Here is a 12,732-nt window from a genome sequence, read left to right as displayed (position 1 = left end):
AAAGAGACCACCCACGGAGGGTGAGAGGGGAATTTTTTATTTTTTTATATATATATTTTAAATAACCTTGTAAGTATCAAAAAAGTAACCGGTGCAATCCATGGAAAATATGCTATAATTTCCAGAAACTACACAATAAGTACGCAATATATTTTGTAAAGTAATTTGGAAGTTCCTGAAACTAACTTATAAGTTCTGTGAAACTATGTAACATTTGCGTAATAATCGCTGATTGCTCACTTAAGGCGGCCATCGTAGTATGCAGGCGTGCCGAGGACGATAGTCTTGATGAAAAATGCCTGGTTGCCGTGGCTTTCCTCGTAGCCCCCAACGATGCTGAAGCCCCAGCTCCCGGGATGGCTCCTCCGCAACACAATCTCATGGCTACTGTGCAGGTAGCTGCAAGAACAGAAAAGTGCAGGTATGTAGGATAAAGTCATCTACTCACACTTTTGAAATGCTGCATTACTTTAAAGTTGAGAGTTGAAAGGATCCTGGTACTTTTCCCGCATTTGTTGCAACAACAAACCTGAATGTATTCTATTGGCATTTTATGTGATAAACATCAACAGGCAGAGCTAGAGCCGGTCTTTCTCACCTGGGCAGGCCCAGCCACATGACCCACGAGGGAGACCAGTTTGCATCGAAGTCGCTGTCGTGGCCGTGAGGCAGCAACTCGTCATGGTCGTGCTCCTCCACCATGGTGACCTCCAGCACTCTCAGCTGCACTGAGGGCGAAGCGGCGCTGGCCTTCAACGTCCCGACAGCCTCGCTGTGGCTCAGGTATGTCAGGTCCTGACCATTGATGCTTAGCAGGACATCACCTGATGGGGAAGGAAGCAAAAAAGAAAAAAAAAAACAAAGAAAAGAGTTTTTCGGGTAACGCTCAGGTGTACCTGACTCCTGGCCGCTGAAAATGAGGGTGCACCTCTTTTGATTCGTCCGTCCCGGGACAAGCAGCCGTGTGGCTGAACGCTTGTCACAAAGATCGGCAGCTCCCCGCTCTTGCTGCCCCGGCCTCCTGCCACGGTCATGCCCAGGGACTCCAGGGGTTCCTTCTTCACAGTGATGTGTTTCTCCTTACATGTCACACACTGGGACAGATCCTGGGAGATGTCAGAAATCACATAGTCAGACGTTTCTAGTTCATCCTAAGACGCATCCTTCTCCCAAGACTCCAAGCTAAAAATACAGTTATGCAGCGTGCAGATGGGAAAACTCGCATGCGCACACACACACACACACACACACACACACACACACACACACACACACACACACACACACACACACACACACACACACACACACACACACAAAACCTTACTCTGTGAGTGCTGGTGCGGGATAGGTGTACGGGCACAGGGCTTGGAGTAGAGCTGTGATTTGGCAGGAAGTGATCAAGGCAGTAAAGGTCTCTGGTTGAGCTTGATTTTGGCGGTGGGGGTGGGGTTGGTTTGTTGGGTCGGCCGATCAGGAGGTGGACTCTCTCTCCGCTTGCCTGCAGAAGCACAGAGATGGTGTTTCAATCCTCTCATACATCTGAACTTTGTTTGAAACAAAAAAATTTCTACGTAAGTATCTTGATTAAATTGAAAACTTACAGAATAAACGGTGACAAATTGTATCTAATGTGAGTTTGACTGAGTTTATAAAAACTACCAGTTGCTTTACAATATTTTAATAGAAAGTCTGTTTTATTTAAATATATGTAGAAATGATTTATTTTGATGATTTATTTATTTAGTATTTGTTTTATTTTGCAAAACTTCATTTTTGCATATTTTTATGCTTCCTTTTGGGTCTCAGCTGCTTATAAAAAAACCCAAGCACTTACAAAACCATCCAGCTCCTTTTGGTAAGAAGTTTTTTTTTTTTTTTTTTGTATGCATGTATTTGGAAAATGAGCCATTTCAAAAACCTCTCGATTGTTGAGTCACACTGTGCTGTTACCTAGAAACCCCAGACAAGCCCATCACCTAACAACCCAAGTACATTAGGTCAACTGGTTTTACCACTTTATGCGCTGTACAATGGCTCCTGGAAAACAAGTGTTTTGTTGTTGACTTAGCATCCAGGAATCACTTCCTACATTCTTGTTCGTTGTGCAGAAGGCTCTTCTTCTGCTTTTCAAAGATGTATAATTGTGCATCTGTTTGCAGCCATTTTCACGTGAGAGTGTAAACATTGAGTTGGGTGTGTGGCCAGCAGCAGCTATTTGGATTTAAAGAGACAAGAGGCCCTAAAACAGCTCATTCTGAAAGGAGCTCAAAATCGGCAGAACTGAACAGACTGAAATCTCATTGTCTAAAAATGATTTTGTGAGCAAAATGTAATGAGCGTGTTTTGCATAGCCCATAGATCTATTCTAACCTGTTCAAGGAAGCGTAAGACTTTTGCACAGTGCTGTGAATCTACTTCTCCTCTGATGATGCCTAAACAATCTAACCATCACAACAACCTGCATCCACACCTGTATGATCTGAGCCGCCTGTTCAGGCGTGCCGTGGCAAAGGTCCTGATCGTTGACAGCCAGCACTCTGTCGTTGCTCCGCAGTCTGCCGTCCTTCGCGGCCAGGCCTCCTTCCAAGAGGTCCAACACAAACACCCCTGACTCGTCCGTTCGACGGACCAGCTTTATGCCGAGCTGCTCCGTGGAGTCCCGCTTGTGAAGCGTGATTCTCAGGGTGGCGGGGCTGGAGGGGGCACCCTCGGGCGTGGAGCAGGGGGCGTGGGGCACAGCCGGGGTGGTGGAGGATGAGGAGGAGGAGGAGGGAGGAGCCCTGGAGGCACAGCGGCGCTCCCTCAGCACGGTCAGCTGCAGGGTGGTGCAGGGCCGCGCCAGGGTGGAGCGGGCAAAACTGTGTGGGACGTTACTGATGTCCACATTGTTCACCTTGTAAACAAATTCATCAGAGCAGATGTGCGTTAATATAAATACATTTTTATCCTCAATAGGAATTAATGATTAATATGCTATCTTTTATCTCTGCTCCTAAACAATGAATACATTCATTGTGAATATATATTCTTTAAGCTGTTAAACATTTTTTGACATGTATTTGTTGCCTTTATTCTTTCATGCATATTTTAAAAGTCCTTTAATCTCCCCTGGCAGCCATCCAGTGTGCCTAAACGCTTGCTCTCACAAAGCGCTGATTATTTATACACATCTCCTCCTTGGAGCTGTATGGAGCTGTCAGCTCCTCCAGACTCGCGGCAGCAGCAATTAGCAAACACCTGATTGGATTGCGCCTCTGCTGAGCTTATCACACAAACTACATTTTAGTGCAGCACTCCTAGAAACATTGTAAACGGCATCATGGAGGAAGACTGTTGTGACGACAAGCTGAAGGCGGAGTGTCAGAGCAAAAGCTTCTTAAAGAGACAGAGGCGCAATTTCATTGACAACTGAAGATAACACAGTTACTTTATTGTGCAATAAAATGGAACTATGTGCCTACAATCTACATGATACTGCCTCTTTAAAATCACTGCCACTATCTGAAGTTAGCTTATTTCTGAGTTTAAGTGAGACATGCTTCCTCTTCAATGGCTGCAAGTCTTTTGGGGTAAACTTTGCCACAGGTTCTCAATTGCTTTAAGGTCTTGACTTTGATTAGGCCATTCTAACAGGGGAATCTTCCTTTTTTTTATAGAAAAAGTGAATGTTTTATAAATGATGAGCAGAAGCTGATCCCTCACCTGCAGTATCTGATCTCCAGCCAGCAGTCTCCCGTCTCGTGCAATGACCCCATCTCGGTACACCTCCTGGATCACTATGTTGATGAGAGGCGTCTCGTTTCCGCCCACGATGCTGATACCCAGCTCAATGTATGGATTGGCTCTGTGGACCTCTATGGTCGTTATCTCTCCTTCGGGAAGGGAGGGCAACTTCACGCAGCCTAAAAGACAAACCAAACAGCTGTAGGTCGCTTTCACCAAAGACAAGCGTGTCCAGAGAAAAGAAGGATGACCTACCTTCCTCTGCAGACAGAGGTGGAGACTCAGGGCAGTCCCAGCCGGAGGAGGTGGAGCTGACGGAGCGGAGGAGATGGATGCAGGGGTTGCTGAGGGGCCGCTTCACCCTGGGCACCACACACTCCAACCCCACCACACCTGGGAACAGGCAGGAACACAAAGAGTTAAGTCTTAGCTTGTCATCTGCCGTCACTCGGAGGGAGGCTGGAGGATCAGCTCACTGTCTTCTTCATTGCTTTCTTCAAACGCAGGGTTGTCGAGGCCGGTGTCGTCGGTCCACGCAGATCCGTTGCTGCAGGCGGTAGTGGGGCCGGAGTGCGGCGAAGGCGAGCGGTCTCTCAGGTCTGTCTGCGGGGAGTGAGGCGACATGGGAGGCGTGGTCACCATGGCTCGCTCATCGCCGCTCTCGCACCGTGGCCCGTCCACAGTCGTCTGCTGACACTGAGTCCCAGGACACCTTTCACCGAGAAACGGGTCTGTTATACCATCAGATTCCTCTATTTGTAACAGATTTTTTTTGACAACTATACAACTGGTTATGAGTTGGACTTATTTTACTCGGTAGGTTCTTTGAGTCTTGTTGTAATTTGACGCCATTTTAAGTAAAACTGCATGGATCCGAATTAAAGAGAAGTAAAGCATAGACTGAGAAATCCTTTCCCAACAAATTGGTGTTGAATTCTGCATCAGTTTCTATGCTGAAAAGCTGGACCTATTTCAGAGTGAAGACAAGCATTAATTTGACTCATTCTAACCAGCATATTTTTTTTTCTGCTACTTTCCTGAATTAGATTCTGTTCAATTTGGAGTTGTGGATGCTTTCTCTCTGAAAATATTAGCTTCATGGTGTGGGTTGTTTTCTTGTCTTCTTGGAAATGCCAAATGGTTTGCTTCAATTGTTTGGCGAGATCCTTCACCTGCTCATGTTTTGGTCGATTCATAATGTTTTCTTTGTAATGGTTTTGGTCAGGTGTGAAAAGGGCAAAGTTTACAGCATTTTCAAAGTATGATATATTTTGTCCTTGGAAAATTTTAGGCAAAATCTCCTTTACACTGACTTTTTCTTTATGAGTCAGTGTTTTCTAGACAATACAGTTCATAATGCATGTCCATTCTTCTAAGCTTTACCTCAGACTCCACTCTTGTAACTTCAATTGCAAGATGGGAGCAAGACAAAACTATTTTTGATAATTCTGGCAACAGTGGTATGTAGTGGTATGACTTATGTAGGGCCACAACAAATGTAAGAAAAATGGCGCAACTCAAACAAATTTTAAAGATATTTCAAAACAATCTTCCGTGTTGTGTTATCCTGAAGAGAAGTGACAGCTATGGTCACTTCGTCTAAATTTGTAGACGACTCACAGCATTTACACTGTGAAGCTGGATTATAATCGCTTCCAAGTCAGAATGTAACTTGACATAATGGGTTTAAAACCCAAATATGAATAAACTGTTATGTTGGAAATAAAAACAGCAACATTTTGATGTGCTTAGAAGAACTTTACCAAAAAATTTCCACCCAAAAATAAAAAGCACTACCTTCCTACCAGCGTCTCTCTCTGTGTTTTTATACTGGTAAATGCAATGAAAAAAATCTGAATCAAAATTCCTTGTGGAGGAAAACACAAGGCAATTGAAAAATAATCATGCATAATAATAATAAAATAAAAAAGGGTATTAATAATGGAAAACCACCTTTCCTGGAAAAAGTTCCTGCAGAAATATGGCCTTAAATGCACACTGATGGGAATCAGAGAAATGATCACTAATGGATTGTGCAGTTTTTTTTTACTTTAGAAAAAACTGTAAATGTTTGTCCTAATAAAGTTCAATCACATTCAACTGTGGTTCATTTTAAATAGGAATGCTAAATAAACCCTGTGACATACATGGGTACATTTAAAAATGGCCCTGGGTTGGAGCTCTCGCATCGAATCACAGTTGTCATCATAATATCATCACGTGCAACAGCAAAGGACTCTCTGGATGCGATATTTGGCACAGTAATATTTCAAGCGTGATGCATTTGCACGCTGTTTGCAAAAACCTGACTCACTGCTTGTGATGCACAAAGTCAGAATAATTGTAAGTGAGATGTCAAAGTTTGTGGCTAGCTGGTAGAAACTTCTTGATGACAATAAAGAACCAGAAAGAGGTGAGAAATGCAATTAATTTGGATTCGATAATAAATAAAAACCGTTAAATTGTATCCATCCCCTTATATGCAGACACCTGCTTTATGTGCTTGAAAAGGTTGGATATGAAAAGATCAAAGCTGCTAATGTGAGGAGAGACCCTTCTTTAAAAATACACACCAACAAATAGACTCAAAGGATTAGACCGTTCACATCCTTGTTTGACCCTGCAGTCTTTACTTCAAGTGGTATACAGGTGGGTGATGCAACATAACAAAGGTCTGCTGAGAAACATTCAAAGGAACTTTGTGCAAGGATAGTAGGAAAAGCACTAGATACCCTGTTTTCAATCAAAAGATGCGTCAGATAATAATTAAGAAAACCTTAAAGAAGACACTTTTTTGGTACCAATATCAAACAAGTCCACAAATAAAATGTTGCATTTTGGTAGATCTTCTGCCCTGTTGTCCTGTGTTCTAATCCGCAACATAAACAACACTGACTCTCAATGTCACATGTGGACTGCAGACTCTTGGCTCCGATTAGCTTCTTACGGCAGCAGGGTAAGCGTGTGTGGAACCCACGTGGGGCCAGAGAGTAATCTTTACTTAAAAATGTCTGTCTTACATCATCCCTTCTTGACATCTCAACATGCAACAGAGAAAATAAGTATTGAACACGTCGACATTTTGGATAAATGTCATAAAATTCTCACCGGGTCCATGATTAGGGTGAAGGTGTTAAGCGAGAATCATACAGCAAATAGTTACTGAATACCTAGTCAAAATAGGCTTTAAAAACCAAAGGAAAAAAAAACAAACAAACGTGAAAATTAGTTCTACCAATATTTGGAAAGCAATCAGGGCAAAATGGCTAGTTTGGTAGTAATTGATAATCTGCAACCTTATTGTTACGAGACATACCGAAGAGACAATCTTTTCTGAACTTCTCAATATTCCACTGACCACAGTCGAAGCCATAATCCAGAAGTGGAACTAACAGAATTTCACCACAAAACAACTAGTTGCTCCTCTGTCTAAAGAGTCAAAAAGTAAGAGAAACAAGAAGTAATGCACTCAAATTCCACATTACACACTCACAGCACAAGACTCCACTCATGATTGAAGTTTGTTTAACGCTCGCTGGAGAGTATTGGACAAGCAAGGGGGAGTATGGTCTGGTCAAACGTGACTAAAGTTAAAATATTTTGATGTCACTGGCCATCACCAAAACAAAAGCCACACTAAAAGTGAGTCTTGAAGGTGTGAACATCATGATGTGACGATGACCGTGTAACTGAAGGGATGATGTATTTGCATATTTACCAAGATATTAACTAGAATCTAAAGATGAAACGAGAGTGTGACTTTGTGCGTGACAAAATGATCTCAAGGAAACCCTAATTTGGTTTCAGGGAAAGAAAGTTCAGCTGTTGAAATGACAAGTTCAATCACCAAATTAGAACATTAAAGATCAGAACACTTAAGATTTGAAGACAGTTTCTTTGGAAGAGTGTTTCAAAGTCACACCTGAGAAATGCAGACCATGCTAGTTTCTGAATACAGGAGACGGCACAAGAGGGCACAGTCTTGGTTAAATGAAAAATCAACAGCTCTCCTATTAAAGCACCTGTTTCACAGCCGCTTCTATCATACTGGTACAGACGGCATGCTAAGCTTCTTAAGGAACACATCCTCAACTTCAGTGTGGCGTTAGGCTGGCAGTGGTAATCCAGTGTCAAACACTCATGCGTACAGCAAGAGGTAACACCATTGATCAAGTCTACTCTTATCCTTAAATACAATATCTTTATATTTCAATATGATATTTACACATTTGCACAATGTACATTACCTATTTTCATATCTGAATATCCTACAGCAAACTAGATGGATTAAGGAAATTGGCAAACACATACCAACCTGTGTTCTATAGAGAAATGCAATAATCAAAACAGTCAAACCAAGTACAAAATAAAAGAGAATAAACTCAAGTGGACACCAGGAAGAAATAGATTCTGCTATATCCCCAGGACTGTCATCACATCACCACCGTGTGCCACTCACCACAGGCCTGGGTTGCCCTTGGCCGTTTCACAGAAGAAGTGGTTGAAAAGATCTCTGGTGTTGAAGTTGCCCAGCATAGTTGTGAAATGAGAACATGAACCTGCTGGCCAGCCAACCTATGACTGCAGTAGGGAACCACTAATCCTCCATCACATGACCCGCAGCTCAATAATCCCTTCTGGGTCTGACAGCACCTGGTCCAAATGGGTCGACAGCCAAAGTGTGTAGAAGTTAAAGGTAACGTGGGTAAAGCTATCTGATTCTTAGATACTGGTAAAAAAAAAAAAAAGACAATGGAGACTGAATAGTTCAGGCAGGCAGTTTGCAACATTAAAATCATTATTTTACTTATTTTTTTTTATTGGTAGACGAGTTTTATTTCGACAACAACAATGACATTCCACAAGAAAGGATGAGGTATTTCGGTATGTCGAGTCGAGTGCTGGTATAATAACCTAATCTAATCTTCCATACTGCTTTCTAAGTCATCCTACTGCAACACCACCACTAAACGTGGCAGATCTGGACTAGAAAGATTCCTCACAATCTCCATCTTTTTCCTAAGTATATGTGAGAGGTTTCTGAATCAGTTTTAGCTTTGCTGCAGAGACGCAAATATGCATGTTCAGCTGCTTATCAGCAGCTTGAACTGCAACCAGATGAATTCGCAGCTTCATCCGGTCTCCAAGCAACCATCCAATGCGGAGTTTGGAGACATGTGCGCCTTTCCGCTGCTGGGGTCCTGGTGGGGAGCCCCGCACACAGTGATCTCTAAGTGCAAGAATCTGATCATGACTAATCATCACTGTATTTGAAAAAAAAATCCCAGGTTGACCAATGTATCAGAAAAAGAAGGTTTAGTATCACTGAGGGCATGTAGTTTTTTTTTTAGGCACATGTAGTTGAATATCATCTGCATAGAAAAGGAAATTATTATCATTACAGTGAAGAGGTTATCCAAAAGAAATGCATGCAAATAGATAGTGATTAGTTTTGGGACCAAAGACTGCTTCTTGATGTATACCACCATTTGGCTGACCTAATGAGGGTAAATTATTGTACAGACTTATTGCATAGAGGGCTTTGTTTAACCTGTGTGCGGTAGTACATTCAGGGCAGGGTCACCATCATCCCAGAGAATAAAAAAAAAAAAAACTTCTATTGATAGTTTTGGCAAATTTTTACTCTAAAGAAAATATAATTATGGTATCTCTGCTGTCAGCGCTTAGCAAGCACTTAACTGCCAAACTAGTAAAGTATTTTGTAGATATCTTACAGACTGCCATAAAACAGAAATCTCCTTATCTCTAAATTGTTTATGAAATACCAATTGACAGGCATACGTAATGTCTGACCTATGTGTATCCAGCTTGCATCAATCCGTCACTTGATTTATAAGTTAATTACATCAGCTTTATTACCTGTGCTTGAGGTGCGCCTCCAGGTCACATCGAGGCATGCTGAGGGAGCAGACGGGACTCAAAGGGCAGGTCACGGACAGCTTGTCTAGCAGCTTGTGCACCAGGATGCTGGATCTGCGGCATGCCTGCAGCTGCAGCCTTGTCCGGTCCAGAGGGCAGAAATCCCTTTCCTGGAGGAAGCTGCGCAGGCAGCGGGCGCAGAAGGTGTGTCCGCACGGTGTGTCGAGCGGCTGCACCAGCGGCTGCAGGCAGATGTGGCACACAAGGTCGTCGTCCACCTCCAGGCGGTAATTGTAAAGGTGGTTCTCCCAGCTGCGGTGGATCTGGCCACACTCTGGACACGCGGCCTCCAGGGGCGGCTCCGAGGGCTTGACTGCGTCTACGTCGCAGCCGGGGCTCCCCATCGCTTCTCCTTCGGCGCAGCTCAGCTTTGGCACAAATGACTCCAGTTGGGCTGCAGGGACGGGAAGGGGCACACACTCCTATCCCATAGGCCTCAGACGTTGAATAGGTTGCAGAGAGGACAGAAGCCCTCCAGCGGCTGATGGCACATAGCCCTGCAGGTCAAAGGGCACAGCAGGAATGCTCAACAGCTGTTTCAGGAAAACGAGCGTCTCATTATGCGCTTGCGAAATTATTCATGTGGCAAATGCCTTGTGCACGTGTCTGCGCTAAGCGCGTGCGTGCGTGAGAGCCTGCCGAGATTATGTATTGCAGCTCCTGTCCGCTAATCTGACGGTATAATCTCTCTTTTGCTCTCGCCTGCTCCAATCTTCCAATTCCACAGAGAGGGAATTATATGGGATTGAGGCAGAGAGAGGACTCAGATCAGAGAAAGTGGGATTGAGAAAAGCAGAGGCAAAGTCAGCAGGAGGCAGGGAGCAGCGGAGGCAGAGAAAGAGATTTGAAGAACGGTAAAAGAGATCAACGGGGATGTGTAAACAGACACAAAGCAACCGGCAAACAGGAGGGACGGATGGATGCTGCAAATGCTGCAAGGGGAGAACAAAGGAAAGTGACAGGCTGGATTTATACACACTCCATGTTCAGTGGAGGCACTAAGAACTTGCCTCAAGCAAGATCCTGAAATAAAGCACTAAGCTGAGCATTGGGGCTCCCTGAAGCTAAAGGGGAGAGTCTACTCAGATCTACAGCAGCTCTCCACTGCCTCTCAATAGTTTACACAACCCTGTTCAAATGTAAAAATAAAAAAATGCACCATAATAAATCATTCCAAAACTTTTTCTACCTTCAATGTTACATATTTGTTGTTATACAATTAAACTAAAAATATAAGTTAGGTGGAAAAATCCAAAAAGATAAATAAAGGCACACCAACCTGGTTGCATTAATGTAGACAAATTAATTACTTTTGATTTAATTTCAGCCTTTATTGTGAGTCGAATTAACCTGAAATAAAGGCATGTTGTAGGAATTTTCATAACTATCTCTACTGTTTTCTATACATCCTGATTAAGGAATAGCGCTGCAGATTACTCTTTTCTTCCAGTGACACCAGGCAGCTACAGTCTTCAAATGTTTTGTGAGAGAAAGTGTCATTGTCCGAATAAACAAAACCAAACAACCCAAAGGCATGTTTAGTGTATAAATAACACTAACGATCACCAAAGAAACACAAGGCGTGGTGGTAGCGGGTTGATGAAATTATGAAGAGTTTCAAATTCTGGTTATTTCGGATCCAAAGCCTCCTGCTCAGTGGTGGTTCTGCTATCCGTATACCCCTCATTCCAAAGCACATAGACTAGTCTCCTAATCCTCAGTACTAACCAGTAAATGCCTTCTCAACCCATTAACTACATGCATGAAATCAATAGAAAACCTTTTCAGGGCCCAAGTGAGAAATAAGTCACTATTTTTTCTTTGCTATGGTGTGGTATTTCCATTAATAAATTTGTTTATGATTTCATATTCAGAATTTGTATCACTTTAAAGGTGGACAAAGTTGTTGTTGTATTTTTTAAATTATTTTGATAGTTACAATTTGACAGTAAGGGCGTACTTAGGATCCACCGTATATAAACCTTATCGTCACCACCCACTCCCCTTCCTGTGTGGGCCTGATGCCATCAGCTGACGACAGAGGGCGTCCTTCTCCCCTCAGCTGGCCCGGCCAAGCCACAGTGACTACCTGCCTCTGTTCCTGTCTCCATGACGACCTGGATCCTGTTCTGCTCACTGGGGCTTGACATTCAGAGTGAAGCCAGCGAAGGATGCAGGGGACTGAGGCACACAGCAGATGCACTTCTCCCAGCAGGATGCTCTCTACTCCTCCCCACTACAGCCACGAAAGCTCGTCACATGGTGATCAGACGCCCCCTCCGCGTCCCCCTTCCTGTTTGATTTGCCTTTTTTTTTTTTAAGCTACATTTTGCCTCCGTCTTTTAAATCTACACCCGTACCCAGTAGTTACCTACATGTACGTCTCCTTCCTTTATGTGTGACTGGAACGCTTCTGTCCCCATCCCGCAGCTGGACATGAATTAATCATGAAGACACAAGGCTTCTCTGTTTCTATAACAAAGCTGTGACATCACCGCAAAACACGCAGGCATGCAAGCAAAAAAGCAAACAAGCACACGTCAAGCACAGGAGCCTTTTTTTTAGGCAGCAGTCCCTGAGAAACTGACCTTGTCAATAAGTAAAGACTTCAAATGTCCTAATTATGAAAACACCGACATCTATTTTAAACAGAGGAGGACTTTGTTGTAAGTAAACCTGAAGATTGTCAATCATTACAGCAATCCTTTATATAACCTATTAATAAATGACAGGACTGCACCTGTGCTGTGTTGTTGTTGTTTTACAAGGCATAATCAAATCCCACAGTGATACATAAAGGAGTTACTTATTCAAACATGGCATGATGTTTAAGGCCACAGACCTCAAAACTCGAGTCCTTGCGGTTCAGCCTACATTTTGATAAAACCCCTCATCCTGGGGGGAAAAATGAAAAGAAGGAGGCCTGCTGCTGTTCTGCAAGGTTCTGCAAGGTCTGTTGCAACTGACTGCTTTTTTCTCCACACAACTACGAGACAGACATGCACTGATGATAACAAAAACTGTCTCTGGTTTAATTGGGAATTGCCCCCCCCCCCCCTTTTTTTT

At 43.3% G+C, this 12,732-nt stretch overlaps 1 protein-coding gene and 1 long non-coding RNA gene across 2 annotated transcripts in view; one reads left to right on the top strand and one right to left on the bottom strand.

Moving 5' to 3' along the window:
- Positions 1 to 12,732, bottom strand: part of lnx2a (ligand of numb-protein X 2a) — a 23,889-nt gene that overhangs the window by 5,080 nt on the left and 6,077 nt on the right. The window contains exons 2-10 of the mRNA XM_015018624.1: positions 9,607 to 10,163; positions 4,203 to 4,438; positions 3,982 to 4,119; positions 3,706 to 3,905; positions 2,474 to 2,896; positions 1,328 to 1,501; positions 929 to 1,106; positions 599 to 824; positions 241 to 399 (exon numbers count right to left, since the gene is read on the bottom strand). Coding sequence (XP_014874110.1) covers positions 241 to 399; positions 599 to 824; positions 929 to 1,106; positions 1,328 to 1,501; positions 2,474 to 2,896; positions 3,706 to 3,905; positions 3,982 to 4,119; positions 4,203 to 4,438; positions 9,607 to 10,010 — 2,138 coding nt within the window. The 5' untranslated portion in view covers positions 10,011 to 10,163. The remainder of the gene's footprint in view (positions 1 to 240; positions 400 to 598; positions 825 to 928; positions 1,107 to 1,327; positions 1,502 to 2,473; positions 2,897 to 3,705; positions 3,906 to 3,981; positions 4,120 to 4,202; positions 4,439 to 9,606; positions 10,164 to 12,732) is intronic.
- LOC106937226 (uncharacterized) overlaps positions 4,445 to 12,732 on the top strand; it is a 20,741-nt gene continuing 12,453 nt past the window's right edge. The window contains exons 1-2 of the long non-coding RNA XR_001422342.1: positions 4,445 to 6,739; positions 11,028 to 11,034. This is a non-coding gene — a long non-coding RNA (uncharacterized LOC106937226). The remainder of the gene's footprint in view (positions 6,740 to 11,027; positions 11,035 to 12,732) is intronic.

This window comes from Poecilia latipinna, unplaced genomic scaffold, assembly GCF_001443285.1.
Source record: "Poecilia latipinna isolate Pla-1442-1.1 unplaced genomic scaffold, P_latipinna-1.0 Scaffold2297, whole genome shotgun sequence".
Classification (NCBI taxonomy): domain Eukaryota; kingdom Metazoa; phylum Chordata; class Actinopteri; order Cyprinodontiformes; family Poeciliidae; genus Poecilia; species Poecilia latipinna.
The sequence above is the reverse complement of the archived record's forward strand: the minus strand, read 5'-3'. Positions and strand labels throughout refer to the sequence as shown.